This window comes from Carcharhinus amblyrhynchos, chromosome 7, assembly GCF_965287045.1.
Source record: "Carcharhinus amblyrhynchos chromosome 7, sCarAmb.v2.hapA, whole genome shotgun sequence".
Lineage (NCBI taxonomy): Eukaryota > Metazoa > Chordata > Chondrichthyes > Carcharhiniformes > Carcharhinidae > Carcharhinus > Carcharhinus amblyrhynchos.
In genome coordinates this window covers 124,137,049-124,152,799 of record NC_137330.1, presented here as the reverse complement: position 1 = coordinate 124,152,799, position 15,751 = coordinate 124,137,049, and the positions used below count along the sequence as shown (strand labels likewise).

The following is a 15,751-nucleotide window of genomic DNA, read 5'->3' as shown; positions in this document are numbered from 1 at the left end:
TTCCCACTCTTCCTCTCTAACTCAGTCTCTCTTTCTTGCTCCTTTCCCACTCTCCCCCTCTAAGTCTCTCTCTCTCTTGCTCTCTCTTTCTTTCTCTCTCCTTTCGCAACCAGCCCCTGTTTGACCATATCCTCTCCCAGTTGACTGCCAAGCTCCTCTCTCCCGTTAGAGGTGGTGAGTGAGTGAGGAACTAAGCAGCATGGGATAAAGTTTGGGTTTTGAATGATGTTTTGTGCCTTGTTTTGTGTGCAGTTCCTGGACCGTCCACCACACTGACAGCCGTGCAGCTCTTCTCCAAGCAGAATCCAGCCCGCCAAGAGCTCTGCAAACTCCAGCAGCAGATGAAGGCACAGGGATTGAATGTGACAGCCACCAGGCGTGAGGTCTCGGAGTTCCGTGTCAAGTTCCAGGAGCAGCTCAAGCAACTGCAGGACCAGGACCAGAAGATCCTGGAGCAGAACCAGATGATTGGGGAGCAGAATGCCCGGCTTGCTGAACTGGACCGAAAGCTGGCTGAGCACTCCCTCAAACACCAGCAGAACGAGCAGAAGATCAAGGACCTGCAGGAGCTGCTAGAGCGAATCATTGAGACAGGAGGACAAGCTACCAGCGGCTCAAACAAACGCAAGAAAGAGCCACCTGAGGACTTACCCACCCGTGCCAAGCGCCTTCGGAGCAGGAAGTGAGCTGGGAATGGCAGAGGGAGATTTTGTTGTTCTTGTGTCACTGTGTGTGTGAGCTTCTGCACCAGGTTACAATGTATATAAGGTGTGCAGCGACACATCAGGAGAACAGACGGTATTGGAATGGCAACAAGCTCTAGTCACAGGTTTGGGCGGGGGGGGGTGGCAGAGGGAAAAGGAAAGTCCCACAATGGGAGCTGAAGAACAGTTGATGTTCAAGTGAGTTAAACTCCGTCACTTTCCCCAATATTGGGTTAGAGAGTGAGTTAAACTCTGTCCCATTCCCCAGTATTGGGTTACAGTGAGTTAAACTCTGTCCCTTTCCCCAGTATTGGGTTACAGTGAGTTAAACTCTGTCCCTTTCCCCAGTATTGGGTTACAGTGAGTTAAACTCTGTCCCTTTCCCTAGTATTGGGTTACGGAGTGAGTTAGACTCTGTCCCTTTCCCCAGTATTGGGTTACGGAGTGAGTTAGACTCTGTCCCTTTCCCCAGTATTGGGTTACGGAGTGAGTTAGACTCTGTCCCTTTCCCCAGTATTGGGTTAGAGAGTGAGTTAGACTCTGTCCCATTCCCCAGTATTGGGTTACAGTGAGTTAGACTCTGTCCCTTTCCCCAGTATTGGGTTACGGAGTGAGTTAGACTCTGTCCCTTTCCCCAGTATTGGGTTACGGAGTGAGTTAGACTCTGTCCCTTTCCCCAGTATTGGGTTACGGAGTGAGTTAGACTCTGTCCCATTCCCCAGTATTGGGTTACGGAGTGAGTTAGACTCTGTCCCATTCCCCAGTATTGGGTTACGGAGTGAGTTAGACTCTGTCCCTTTCCCCAGTATTGGGTTACAGTGAGTTAGACTCTGTCCCTTTCCCCAGTATTGGGTTATGGAGTGAGTTAGACTCTGTCCCTTTCCCCAGTATTGGGTTATGGAGTGAGTTAGACTCTGTCCCTTTCCCCAGTATTGGGTTATGGAGTGAGTTAGACTCTGTCCCTTTCCCCAGTATTGGGTTATGGAGTGAGTTAGACTCTGTCCCTTTCCCCAGTATTGGGTTATGGAGTGAGTTAGACTCTGTCCCTTTCCCCAGTATTGGGTTACGGAGTGAGTTAAACTCTGTCCCATTCCCCAGTATTGGGTTATGGAGTGAGTTAGACTCTGTCCCTTTCCCCAGTATTGGGTTATGGAGTGAGTTAGACTCTGTCCCTTTCCCCAGTATTGGGTTACAGTGAGTTAAACTCTGTCCCTTTCCCCAGTATTGGGTTACAGTGAGTTAAACTCTGTCCCTTTCCCCAGTATTGGGTTACAGTGAGTTAAACTCTGTCCCTTTCCCCAGTATTGGGTTACAGTGAGTTAAACTCTGTCCCTTTCCCCAGTATTGGGTTACAGTGAGTTAAACTCTGTCCCTTTCCCCAGTATTGGGTTACAGTGAGTTAAACTCTGTCCCATTCCCCAGTATTGGGTTATGGAGTATGTTAGACTCTGTCCCTTTCCCCAGTATTGGGTTATGGAGTGAGTTAGACTCTGTCCCTTTCCCCAGTATTGGGTTACAGTGAGTTAGACTCTGTCCCATTCCCCAGTATTGGGTTACGGAGTGAGTTAAACTCTGTCCCATTCCCCAGTATTGGGTTACGGAGTGAGTTAGACTCTGTCCCTTTCCCCAGTATTGGGTTACGGTGAGTTAGACTCTGTCCCATTCCCCAGTATTGGGTTACGGAGTGAGTTAAACTCTGTCCCTTTCCCCAGTATTGGGTTACAGTGAGTTAGACTCTGTCCCTTTCCCCAGTATTGGGTTATGGAGTGAGTTAGACTCTGTCCCTTTCTCCAGTATTGGGTTACGGAGTGAGTTAGACTCTGTCCCTTTCCCCAGTATTGGGTTATGGAGTGAGTTTGACTCTCCTTTTCCCCAGTATTGGGTTACAGTGAGTTAGACTCTGTTCCATTCCCCAGTATTGGGTTACGGAGTGAGTTCGACTCTCCTTTTCCTCAGTATTGGGTGTCAGAGTGGGTTAAACTCCCCTGGGTACACCTTACACTGAGGCAGAACACACTGTAATCCATCCCACACAATGCGGTGTATTTTTAGGAAGGAATTGTTTATGTTTAGTTTACTGATCTGGGCTTGGGCAGCAATATAACTGGCCTCAGTACCAGCGCTCCTCCGCTCTCTGCAAAGTGTAGAGTGGTTCCTTATCTCTAGTCTAATGAGCTCCTATAGAAATTCTTGTAATGCACTAAGTGGGGACTAGGTCAGACTTGGTTGGAATCTGCCCCTTCTCCACCCCCACTCCATGGAGAAAATTGGGATCATTAAAGGTTGGGAGCCCAGAGTTCCTCTGGCTTTATCCTTTCAGCACTGGAGGAAATTTGGAATATTTTATCCCAGAAACAAACTGAACGAGACTGCTTGCAGGAGCAGAGCAGACTGATCTGTGTGTGTAAACCCCTGGATTGGACTCCAGTGCCGATATGTGAATGGGCTGTGCCCCCTTTCAGCACATTGACTGTGCCAGCAGCAGTGGAGGGTTCTGTGTCCCGAACTCTGCATTGGCAGTAGTTTTCTCCAAGCTCCTGTAGTAGTATAAAGGCAAGATCTTAATTCTGAGAGGCAAGCCCCCATTCTAACCTCTCTGTATGAGCTTTCAGGAATGGGACGATCTGCTGCCTATCCATGGTCCAGGTTATTCACTAATTGCTTCTTTCAGGATTTAGAGTAACAAAGTGGGGCGCTCTCCTCAGTGCTGGGCACAGCCTACCCTTCATATCTCAGTGTTGTGTGCAAGAATAATCCAATATGTCAAAAAGCTAACTTTGCTTCATTGTTCAGAATATCAGGTCCAGGGGCAGTGATGTCCACTTGACAGCCTGAGGTGGTGATGTGGGTCTACAGCGCTATTATTCATCATTCTGTCTCTCCACCTCCATCCTTTCCCTCAATGCCTCTGTCCTTGGGCTGAAGCAACCATTCCATTTTCAGTATCGGTTTGCCCACGTGTGGTATCACAGCTGAGCCCAATCCTGCCCCTCATCCTGTCTCCACCCAGTCTCCAGAGATAGAGGAAGGCTCCTGCAAACATTTCCCTGCCAGACTGAAGCTGGTCATCAGTTGGCCCTGCCTCGTCTCACATGGCAACATAACAACAGTGAGATTCTCTTCAGAAATCCAGCCCTCAATAAAATAAAACCTGGGGGCAGGTGCTGTTGCTGTTTTCAGAATTGACACATTTGGCTTCTTCAGTGACTTGTCAGCGTTAAATCAGTCTGAAACGCCACCTTTTGATCATTGTATTACTGTCACAGGCAGCTGCTGCTATCTCCCTGTGCCACTTGTACACTAATGAAGCTTTCACCCTAAATGATTGCTCCTGCCACTCCAATCCTGAGTTCCAAACCCCAGTCCCGTCTCCCCTGTCTGAGATCCTTTTCCTTAATGTTTGTCAGAAAGGGTTAGGATTAATGTTCAATTTGAACTCGAGTCTACTCTCACTGCCATCTCTGCTATGTGTGTGCCTTTGACCTGTTATTCACTGATTATTCCATCAGTAGCATGGGTTTTCAGGTGTCCTGAGTTTGCCTGTTGCATGGTGGCTGTCAAACTTTGCAGGATCTTACAGTGATGTTGTGGAACCCTCAAACACCATGTGTGTACCAATGAGGAGCTGCTTACTGGGAGGGGAATACACCACTGACCTGAACTAAGAACTGTTAGATGTAAGAAGAGCCTTAATGCGGCAGTCAGTGCGGTGCTGGACTCTGGTTCAGAGAGAGAGTCTCTAAAGACTCTTTATGCCATGTTGAGAATCCCAAGGTGTAATCCAATTCCTGTCTATTGTATTGTGGCAGGACCAAGTCTACTGACCATTACCCTAAAGTATGTACAAATCTACAGATTACAGCCCAGCATCCTGTTGAAGGAGGCTCACTGGTGAGGGCCCCTCAAGTCGAATATCTGTCAAGTGGGGTGGTGGTCGGGGCTGCTACAATTGGCATCAAGTGCCCTTGGCCAGGAGGGGAAATATTGGCCAATAGATTGTGTCTCAATGATCTCCAATTGGGTGGGCATATCTGTTGGAACGTGATGTTGAGCAGTGGTGCCCTCCAGTTCATCATCCTGTCAGAAAAGAAATGAGCGGTTTGCTACCAGGGTGTTATCAGTGGCTTGGGCATGTACCCTCGCATGGAGGAGGGGCAAGAATAAAATAAATGTTCAGCGTGTTTTCTTTTAAGTTCAACAAGAATGAGTGGCCAAATGTTCAGTTATGGCATGATGTCAGCACCTTTGTGTCCTTAAAGTTGTGTGGAAGGGCACTGAAATACTCCACAGGGTTAAACACACCCTCGCTTTCCAAAAGAAGACAAAGCACATTTCTATTTCAAATGTTTCTTTCACTAATTAAAAGTACTGGATCTCTGGGAAGGGCTGTTTCTGAGTTCTGTTGGCTGTAACAAGCAGTGAAACTTAATCATTTGTGGGATTTAAAACACAAAGTTTGTTTAAAAAGAAACCCCATTGCGCACATGTGTCGGCAGCCTTCATCTTTTTATTTTCCATTCTAGCCAGACTGTTCACCAACTCATTCACTTAGAGGATGTCTGGTCAGATCAGGGCTGTTCATCTAGTGTGGTGTTGGCTTTTGAAAGATGCTGAGCAGAGAGAGACACTAGATTCATGGACAGAAGGTTTCATAAGAAATTGGCTTGGACCACTGAGCTCATGGAGTCTGCTTTGTTATTCAGTAAGAATTAGCATCAACACTTATCCAATCCACATATCCATCTTCTCTTAGTGCCTAAAAAAACACTGAGTGACCCTTTGGTGCCAAGAATTTGACAGTTTCCCAGCCTTCCTGATCACAGTCCAAAATGGTCAACCCCTTTCTCTGAGAGGACGACGCGTAGTTTGAGACTCTAGCCAGGGAAATAACCTTACAGCAAGGCCTCAGGAAGATGACTTCCCATTCTTCTAACTTCTAGAGAATTTTAATTGTCTCCTGATAGAAATTCAAACGTGAAATCTTGTAGTCGGTGTCATTATCCAAAAACTTTTATTTGTGTCATACCTTTAAGACAGTGACATCTCATTCAGTACTATACAGGAGCCAAATGAGATATCCAGGCAAATGACACAAACTTAATCAAAGGAGATGGTTATATGGAGCTTCTTAAAAGAAGAAATTGCTTGGGGCATTGGCAGCTGAAGGCATAGAGTGAGTTATCAAAAGACCAGAATTGGTGAGTGCAGATACTTCTGTTGTGGGACTGGAGGAAATTGCAGAGATGAGATCGAGGCTGTAGAGAGATTTGAAAAGGATGAGAACTTTTAAAGTTGAAGTAAAAGCAGCAAATGCTGAAATACTCAACAGATTTGGCACATCTACAGAGAGTCAACATTTCAGGTCATGATCTTTCATCAGAGCTGGAAAAGTAACAGGTGAAAACAGAGTAAAAATGGACTGGTGAGGTTGGGGTGGGGAGATTATCTTGTGAGGAAAGATTAAACAGGCTGGGCCTGTAACCGTTGGAGTTTAAAGATTGAGAGATGATCGGAAACACTTCTACACACAGGGTGGTTGAGGTTTGAAACTCGTCCACGAATGACAGTTGATGTGAGATCAGTTACTAATTTTAAATCTGAAATTGATACATTTCCCTAAGCAAAGGGATATGGGCCAAAGGCAGACATGTAGAATTAGACCACAGATCAGCCAAGATCTAATTGAATGGTGGAACAGGTCAGAGGGAGTGCATGGGCTGTCTCTTGTTTCTGTGTTCCATTTGTTACGAGGCAGAGGTATTTCCCCATTAAAATGTAACACCAGATCCCCCACAGAGGAATACCTCACCTTCTAATCTGTTAAAATTGTGTGGAAAGGTGAACTGTCCTTCAGTAGAGTTCAGTGGTTAACTGACAGAAATACCTGACACACACTAAAATGAACAGTTAACTATTTATTTATTTAACAGGGAACTTTAATTAAACAAGTAACGTATCGAATAAAATAAGATGCTACTGGACTGCTGTTCTAATAAAATACAATACTCATTCATTAACCAAAAATATAATAATAGAATTTAATCATAACAAAAAATACAACCAGGTTTTGAGGCTTTCAGGAACTCTTGGAGTTCTTCTATGGATTCCCTCTGAGTTTTTTTAAATATAGTACTTTTTGCTGTTTAGAAGGCACGGTGGAGAGCTGCTCTCTGTTTGAGAGGTGGTACTGATTAACTGACTGGTTCCATTTTTGCACTCGTTTTATACCCATGATGATCTATTAATTTTCCTATAACAGGATCGGTCTGATTTTTTTCAATATCATCAAATTCAAATCTTTATAAGATTTTGGTAACTGAGTGCTTGCTTTAAATTGATTGGGCAAAATTCAAACATTCAAGTGCCTGAAGCTTGTTGCTGCCTTGCTTTGGAAACAAATGTTTCAGTCTGGAACTTTGGTGTATTTTGCATTTTAAACCTTCAAGTATTGAAACAAAACCAGCTTTGAAAGAGACCACACAATATTTCCCTCACCTGGACACCCGCTCTGCCTCGCACAGAGGCGCGCGCGCTCGCTCTCCCTCGCACAGAGGCGCGCGCGTTCGCTCTCCCGCGCACAGTCGCGCTCCCTCGCACAGAGGAGCTCGCGCTCCCTCGCACAGAGGCGCGCGCTGTCCCTCGCACAGTCGCGCTCCCTCGCACAGAGGAGCTCGCTCTCCCTCGCACAGAGGCGCGCGCGCTCGCTCTCCCTCGCACAGAGGCGCGCGCGTTCGCTCTCCCGCGCACAGTCGCGCTCGCTCTCCCGCGCACAGTCGCGCTCCCTCGCACAGAGGCGCTCGCTCTCCCTCGCACAGTCGCGCTCCCTCGCACAGAGGCGCTCGCTCTCCCTCGCACAGTCGCGCTCCCTCGCACAGAGGCGCTCGCTCTCCCTCGCACAGTCGCGCTCCCTCGCACAGAGGCGCTCGCTCTCCCTCGCACAGTCGCGCTCCCTCGCACAGAGGCGCTCGCTCTCCCTCGCACAGTCGCGCTCCCTCGCACAGAAGAGCTCGCTGTCCCTCGCACAGAGGCGCTCGCTCTCCCTCGCACAGTCGCGCTCCCTCGCACAGTCGCGCTCGCTCTCCCGCGCACAGTCGCGCTCGCTGTCCGGATGAATAGTCTCACAATAAGACCGCTAGTCCATCACGTCCCCTTGAAGGTGGACTTGAGGCTTACAGGGGCACAACTTCAAAATAAGTGACAAAATACTTTGGTGTTTTCTTAATAGTGAGGAAGCTGAGGCTGGTGAAATGACAGATAAAAAACACAAAGATGTGTAAAGAGATTTTGGAAGAGAGAATGTGAAAAGACAATGCCATCTAAATGTTACAATTGAAAAGGTTTGCATGGACTGAAAATACAATGTGTGAAGGTGGCAGGACAGGTTAATAAAGCATTTTTGAAATTCATTCAGGGGATGTGGGTGTCGCTGGCTGGGCCAACATTTATTGCCCATCCCGAAATGGCCTTGAATTGCTCGGCTATTTCAGAGGGCGGTTAATCACAATTCATGAAGTAATGCTGAATCCTTTTAAAACCAATTTAATCCCAGTTGGAGTGTTGTAATTCTGAGCATCATATTTTGAGGAAGACTTGATGGTCCAGAAAAGACGGAAATGGTCCCAGAGATGAGAATAGGTTGGAGAAGCTGAAGTTGTTCTCCTTGGAGAAAAGGGCAGAGAGGAGATTAAGACAGAGTGGTTTAAAATCAGGGGTCAGTAATTTGAGAGGAACTGTTTATCAAGGCTGAAGGACGAAGAAGCAGAGGACGCAGGTGTAAGCTGGGATAAACATTATTTATACAAGGAGTGGTTGAGATTTGGAATGCATTGCCTGATAATTAGATTCAATAATTTTTAAAATGGAGCTGTGTAAATATTTGTAGGAGAAAAGAGAATTGCAGGGATATGAGGAAAGGTGAATGATTGTAACTATAAAATACTGGGTGAAAGAAGTTAATGTTCGGTGTGGTACAGTTCTTTGATTCTTGTGATGGAAAGGATCTGCATATGATCACTTTGATTTAAGTAGACAAAGTTTACAATCACAGTTACCCAACAGGGAATAAAGCCACGGGTTTTGCAGGCTTCCTGCTGGAAACCACACCCTCAGCGGGTCTCCAGGCACTGGATTTCCAGCACTATCAACTCTGCTGAGTGCTGCATTATTTACTGCAAGATTATTTGAATTAATTTTAAAAATTATTAGCAGATTCAAGACTGAAGTCTCCACACCTGCTCGCCTCCTCCCCTCTATCAGGAGTGCTCACTCCAGTAGCTCCCTATTTGCAGGGCTAGCAGCCAGACTGTGCCAGAGTGAAGGGCAATAATCGAGGCCCCCCCCCCCTCAGAGGGCCAGGTGGGTAGGGCGTACCATCTAGGCATTGCCACCTTGTGCCAGCCTGTGGCCCCAGCACTGTCCACGGGCCAAAGTGCCAATGCTTAGGGGGCACATTAGCACTGCCACCCTTGGGCATTGCACCTCAGGGGAGGGGGCATGCAGTTGGGGCTGCTGGTGGAGGGAGAGAGCGATCAGATGATTGGAGCTACAGAGGGGTGAGGGAGAGATCAAAGTGGGCTCTTTCTGGCCCAGATGTATTTGGGCCGGTCAGCAATCGGGCCGTGACGGCATCATATGGTCGGCAATGTAGGGGTCACAGGGCTGGCCAATAAATAAGCTGGCCAGCAATCAGGAGCCCAGCAGTGTGGGGCTATTGTGCATGTACCAATCTCAGCTCTGACTTGCACATGCGCAATGGCCCACTCAGCACTATGCTGCTGGTCTGGTTTTTGGAGTGATTCCTAGTGTGCAGTATGTGGGAGATTCACTTTGAAACTCCCACTGAAAAAGACAGCAGTATTTACTCCAGTTTTTATCCAAATTCGATACTTCAAAATTTTTGGAAGAATCGCTCTCTATTCTCTCTCCACAAATGCTGTCCAATCTGTTGAAGGGATTAAAGCAACAAGATTCCTCAATTTTAAACAAACAAAATAATTTTACTCTGCAAAGCCGGAAAGGTAAAGCAATTTCTAATTGCAACATTCTGAATTAGAAGGAAAATCTGAACTAACAGGCAAACTGATCAAATGCATCCGACTGCACATTTCAGATGCAACCAAGACAGATCCATGGATTTCCCAGATGTCAGTGAGCATTGTGAGCCACGTTACCTTGTTAAAACTCTATGGGCAGGATTTTCCAGCATGCTCACCCCAAGATCAGAAATTGTCACCTGAGATCAATGGACTTTTGCATGATCCTGCTCTGCCCACTACAATTCCCGATGGAGGTGGGATGGGAACATTCCACTCTGTGTCTCCCTTATGAGGGATTCCATTTTTTATTTCAAGTTTTAGTCTCCCTTAAAAAAAGCCTTGCCAGAATGACTGCTCACATCCCAATTGTTCAATCTATTTTCCTGAGGCTGCATTCCAGGGGTTCACAAAGCTGCATTTCTGATTACTAACACACTTCCCACTCTTTCACTGACCACAACCTGACTAAGCTAGCACAGCAGCTAGCTTTCTGTAAATGACAGTCTGTTGGCTGCTGTGAGCTATAAAGAGCTGCCAGAGTTTCTCTGAGCCTCATTGCCTGGCTCACTGACAGGAGCTTTCTAAAAGCCATGATCTGCTTACCACACCACACCAAGTTCAATGCACCCCCTCACCCCCACTCCTCATCCACTCAGCAAACACACAGATAAATAATTTGAAACCAAATAACTTTCTTAAGCTCCACCTATCTCCATGTCCAAGTCACCTTTCAGGATTCACTGAAGGTATTTTAATTAAAACTGACTTAACCCTCACTCCCAAAACAAACAGCTCTCTGAACTACTTTGCAAGCAGTGTCGTCATAAGCCCACTTGTGGTTTCCTGGCTCAATTTCTTCGATTCTGTCTTTATTCAACAACATGGGTAATCTTCTGAGCTGATACTTTCTTTTAGGGATCTGGTCGTCGCTAAAGTCTCGCACTTTTGTTAGCTTCATAACAGTAATCTTCCCAGTATTAAACATTACCTCTGAGATATTATGAACTTAATAAACAACACAGGATATAGAGCTGGATCAAAGAGGGTACAGAAACTGCAGTGGGTCAAGAAGGCAGTTCAGCATCACCTTCTCAAGGGCAATTAGGGAAGGGTAATAAATGCTGGTCAGTACATCTGTACCCCACATAATTAAAAGAACTGTCCGATTCAACCTGTAGTGACCTGAGATGGGTTGCTGGAGTCAATGGGATAAAAATTTAGTGTCTCCAGGCTTCCCAATGGGTAACTGGGGGAAATTGAAACTCTTTCAGGCTGGATGTTGTTGCTCTACAGTGCCATCAAGTTCATGCAGGGTATTACAATCACAGATTATATTTACAGTGGACAAGTCAGATTACATGATGACACGGTGGCACAGTGGTTAGCACTACTGCTTCGCAGTGCCAGGAAATTGGGTTCAACTCCCAGCTTGGGTCACCATCTGTATGGAATTTGCACATTCTCCCCATCTCTGTGTGGGTTTCTTCTAGGTGCTCTGGTTTCCTCCTTGCATTATACACCCTAGCTATGACTGTAACACTACATTTTGCGCTCTCTCATTTCCTCCTCTATGAATGGTATGTTTTGTCTGTATAGCATGCAAGAAACAATACTTTTCACTGTATGCATATGACAATAATAAATCAAATTCCTTCATAGCGAGGGGGATTGAATATAAAAGTAGGGAGGTCTTGCTGCGGCTGTATAGGGCATTGGTGAGGCCACAGCTGGAGTACTGTGTGCAGTTTTGGGCGCTGTACTTACGCAAGGATATTTTGGCCTTGGAGGGAGTGCAGAGGAGGCTTACTAGGCTGATGCCGGAGTTGAGGGGGTTGAGCTATGAGGAGAGGCTGAATAAACTAGGCTTGTACTCGTTAGAGTTTAGAAGAATGAGGGGAGATCTCATTGATACGTATAAGATGATGAATGGGATGGATAGGATAGAGGTGGAGAGACTCTTCCCGCTCAGAAAGGATAGTAGGACTAGGGGGCACAGCCTCAAGATAAAGGGGGGGCGGTTTAGAACAGAGTTGAGAAAGAATTTCTTCACTCAAAGGGTGGTGAATCTCTGGAATTCTCTGCCCGTTGAAGTGGTGGAGGCTACCTCGCTAAATATTTTTAAGAAGCGGGTTGATGGGTTTTTGATAAGAGAGGGGATTAAGGGTTATGGGGAGAGGGCGGGAATGTGGAACTGAGCCACGACAGATCAGCCATGATCTTATTGAATGGCGGGGCAGGCTCGAAGGGCTAGATGGCCTACTCCTGCTCCTATTTCTTATGTTCTTATGTTCTAAATTAAAATCAAATCAAATCAAGATATGCAAGTTAGGTGCATTGGCCATGCTAAATTCTCCCTCAGTTACCTGAACAGGTGCCAGAGTCTGGCAACTAGGGGATTTTCACAGTAACTTCATTACAGTGTGAATGTAAGTCTACTTGTGACCCTAATAAATAAACTTTACTTTTACTTTCGAGTGAAACTTGGATTGATGGATCTTAACTTTTTTTAAGAAACCATGGAGGACCTGCTGACAAACTTTTACTAGAAGGAATATTTATTGAATTATATTACACCAGAAAAAAGGTTGGGAAGATTTCAATATAAATTTGAGAAGATGATTCGAATTCCCATTATTCCTTTACTCCATAAGAACATAAGAAATAGGAGCAGGAGTAGGCCATCTAGCCCTTTGAGCCTGCCCCGCCATTCAATAAGATCATGGCTGATCTGAAATGGATCAGTTCCACTTTCCCGCTTTCTCCCCATAACCCTTAATTCCCTTGTCTATCAGAAACCTATCTACCTGTGACTTAAGTATATTCAACGAGGTAGCCTCCACCACTTCAACGGGCAGAGAATTCCAGAGATTCACCACCCTTTGAGTGAAGAAGTTCTTCCTCAACTCCGATCTAAGCTGCCCCCCCTTATCTTGGAGCTGTGCCCTCTAGTCCTGCTATCCTTTCTAAGTGGGAAGAATCTCTCTACCTCTACCCTATCCATCCCCTTCATTATCTTATACGTCTCTATAAGATCCCCCCCTCATCCTAAACTCCAACGAGTACAGACCCAGTCTATTTACTCTCTCTTCATAGTCCAACCCCATCATCTCCGGTATCAGCCTAATGAACCTCCTCTGCACTCCCTCCAAGGCCATTATATCCTTGCGCAAGTGCAGCGACGAAAACTGCACACAGTACTCCAGCTGCGGCCTCACCAGTGCCCTGTACAGTTGCAGCAAGACCTCCCTGCTTTTATATTCTATCCCCCTCGCTATAAAGGCCAACATTCCATTCACCTTCCTGACCACCTGCTGCACCTGCAGACAGGGTTTTTGCGACTCATGCACAAGGACCCCCAGGTCCCTCTGCACCGTAGCATGCTGCAGCTTTTCGCCCTTTAAGTAGTAATCCCTCCTACTATTATTTCTGCCAAAGTGGATAACCTCACACTTGCTAACATCGTACTCCATCTGCCAGGTCCTCGCCCACTCGCTCAGCCTATCCAGATCCCTCTGCAGACTTTCCACACCCTCCACGCAATTTGCTTTTCCACTCATCTTCATGTCATCAGCAAATTTCGTTACTCTACACTCAGCCCCCTCCTCCAGATCATCTATATAAATGGTAAATAGTTGAGGCCCCAGCACCGATCCATGTGGCACTCCACTAGTCACCAACCGCCAACCAGAATAGTACCCATTGATACCGACTCTCTGCTTCCTATTAGACAGCCAATTCTCTATCCATGCTAACACCTTACCCCCAATTCCGTGCACCCTAACCTTCTGTAGCAACCTTTTGTGAGGCACCTTATCAAATGCCTTTTGGAAATCTAAAAACACCACATCCACCGTTTCCCCTCTGTCTACTGCACTAGTCACATCCTCATAGAAATCCAATAAATTTGTCAAACACGACTTCCCCTTAAAGAATCCGTGCTGCGTCTGCTCGATCAAACCATTCTTTTCTAGGTGCCTCGCTATTTCTTCTTTGATGATGGATTGTAGCATTTTTCCAACTACAGACATTAAGCTGACCGGCCTATAATTCCCTGCCTTTTATCTGCTACCTTTTTTAAACAGCGGCGTAACATTAGCCGTTTTCCAATCTTCCGGCACTTCTGCGGAATCCAGCGAATTTTGGTAAATAATTACTAAGGCATCCATTATCACCTCTGCCATTTCCTTCAGAACCCTGGGATGCATTCCATCCGGTCCTGGGGACTTGTCCACCATCAGTCCCATTAGTCTATCAAGCACTACCTCTCTAGCAATCTTTACACATAAACCAGTGTAAATTTATTACTGGCTTGGCACAAAGATTTCTCACTTGGGACTGGCAAAATTGCAAATGGATTTCTTCCGGCGAATTCATAGGTAGGATCATAGAATCCTACAATGCAGAAGGCCATTTGGCCCATCAAGTCTGCACTGACCACAATCCCACCCAGGCCCTATTCCCACAACCCCATACATTTTTTCTAGCTAGTCCCCCCTGACACTAAGGGGCAGCTGACCATGGCCAATCCACCTAACCCACACAAATTTGGCCTATGGGAGGAAACTGGAGCGCCTGGGGGAAACCCATGCAGACACAGGAAGAATGTGCAAACTCCACACAGACAGTGACCCAAGCCGGGAATCAAATCTGGGGCCCTGGCACTGTGAGGCAGCCGTGCTAACCACTGTGCCACCATGCTGCTCTGAGCATTCACTTGATGCTTCTCAACCAACCTGTGTTTCTCCCCAAGACACCCACAAATCGCACTCCAGTAAACTGATCACCTTACTGAGTCTGAGTAAATCAAAGCCTATCCTATCCCATTGGGATGGCAAAGTGGTACAGTGATTAAGGATCTGGGAATACAGATACATAATTCCCTAAAAGTGGCGTCACAGGTAGGTAGGGTCATAATGAGTGCTTTTGGTACTCTTTATAAATCAAAGTATTGAGTATAAGAGTTGGAATGTTATGGTGAGGTTGTATAAGACATTGGTGAGGCTGAATTTAGAGTATTGTGTGCAGTTTTGGTCACCTAATTACAGGAAGGATATTAATAAGGTTAAAAGAGTGCAGAGAAGGTTTACAAGGATGTTACTGGGACTTGAGAAACTGAGTTATAGAGAAAGGTTGAATAGGTTAGGACTTTATTCCCTGGAGTGTAGAAGAATGAGGGGAGATTTGATAGAGGTGTATAAAATTATGATGGGTATAGATAGAGTGAATGCAAGCAGGTTTTTTCCATAAGGCTAGGGGAGAAAAAAACTAGAGGACATGAGTTAAGGGTTAAAAGTTTAAAGGGAATATTAGGGGGGGGTTCTTCACACAGAGAGTGGTGGGAGTTTGGAATGAACTGCCAGACAAAGGGCTTACTTTTAACATTTAAGAAAAATTTGGACAGGTACATGGATGAGGGGTATGGTCCAGGTGCAGGTCAGTGGGACTAGGCAGAAAAATGGTTTGGCACAGCCAAGAAGGGACAAAGGGCCTGTTTCTGTGCTGTAATGTTCTATGGTTTTATGGACTATGACTACGTCAGGCTGTTATTTTGGCACAAGTCCCCAGATATCATGAATGAGGACTTTGGTTGGGTTTAGCTTAGTCGCCTGGTCAACCTGGTTTCATTCCTTTGAGGCTTTGTTGTGGTTAGATATCACTGAGTGGTTTGCTAGGCCATTTAAGAGTGAACCGCATTGCTGTGGATGTGTAGACCAGGTAAGGGTGGCAGATTTCCTTCTCTGAACCACACAGGTTTTTATGGTCTCTTGGCTTTATTATTGAAATTCCCCAGTGTGTGAAGTAGATGGCAGTGAGGATTGAATGTGTGAGAAGCTGCAATGGGAATGAGGGCCTTTCCAGAGGTTCATTGACTAAACTGACCAGGCTGGTGGTCACCCTCACAGTCACTCCCACTCCCACACAGACTGCAAGCGGCGGCCATGGCAATGCGAGCTTTACACAGAATCACCAACAGCTCCATTCTCTCTCCCACTGCCACAGACCGAGCCATTA

General features: G+C 46.1%; 1 protein-coding gene across 1 annotated transcript in view; it reads left to right on the top strand.

Annotated features, from left to right (window-relative positions):
• fbxo28 (F-box protein 28) overlaps positions 1-1,583 on the top strand; it is a 38,678-nt gene extending 37,095 nt beyond the window's left edge. The window contains exon 5 of the mRNA XM_080193411.1: positions 253-1,583. Coding sequence (XP_080049537.1) covers positions 253-686 — 434 coding nt within the window. The 3' untranslated portion in view covers positions 687-1,583. The remainder of the gene's footprint in view (positions 1-252) is intronic.
• The last annotated feature ends 14,168 nt before the right edge of the window (positions 1,584-15,751 follow it).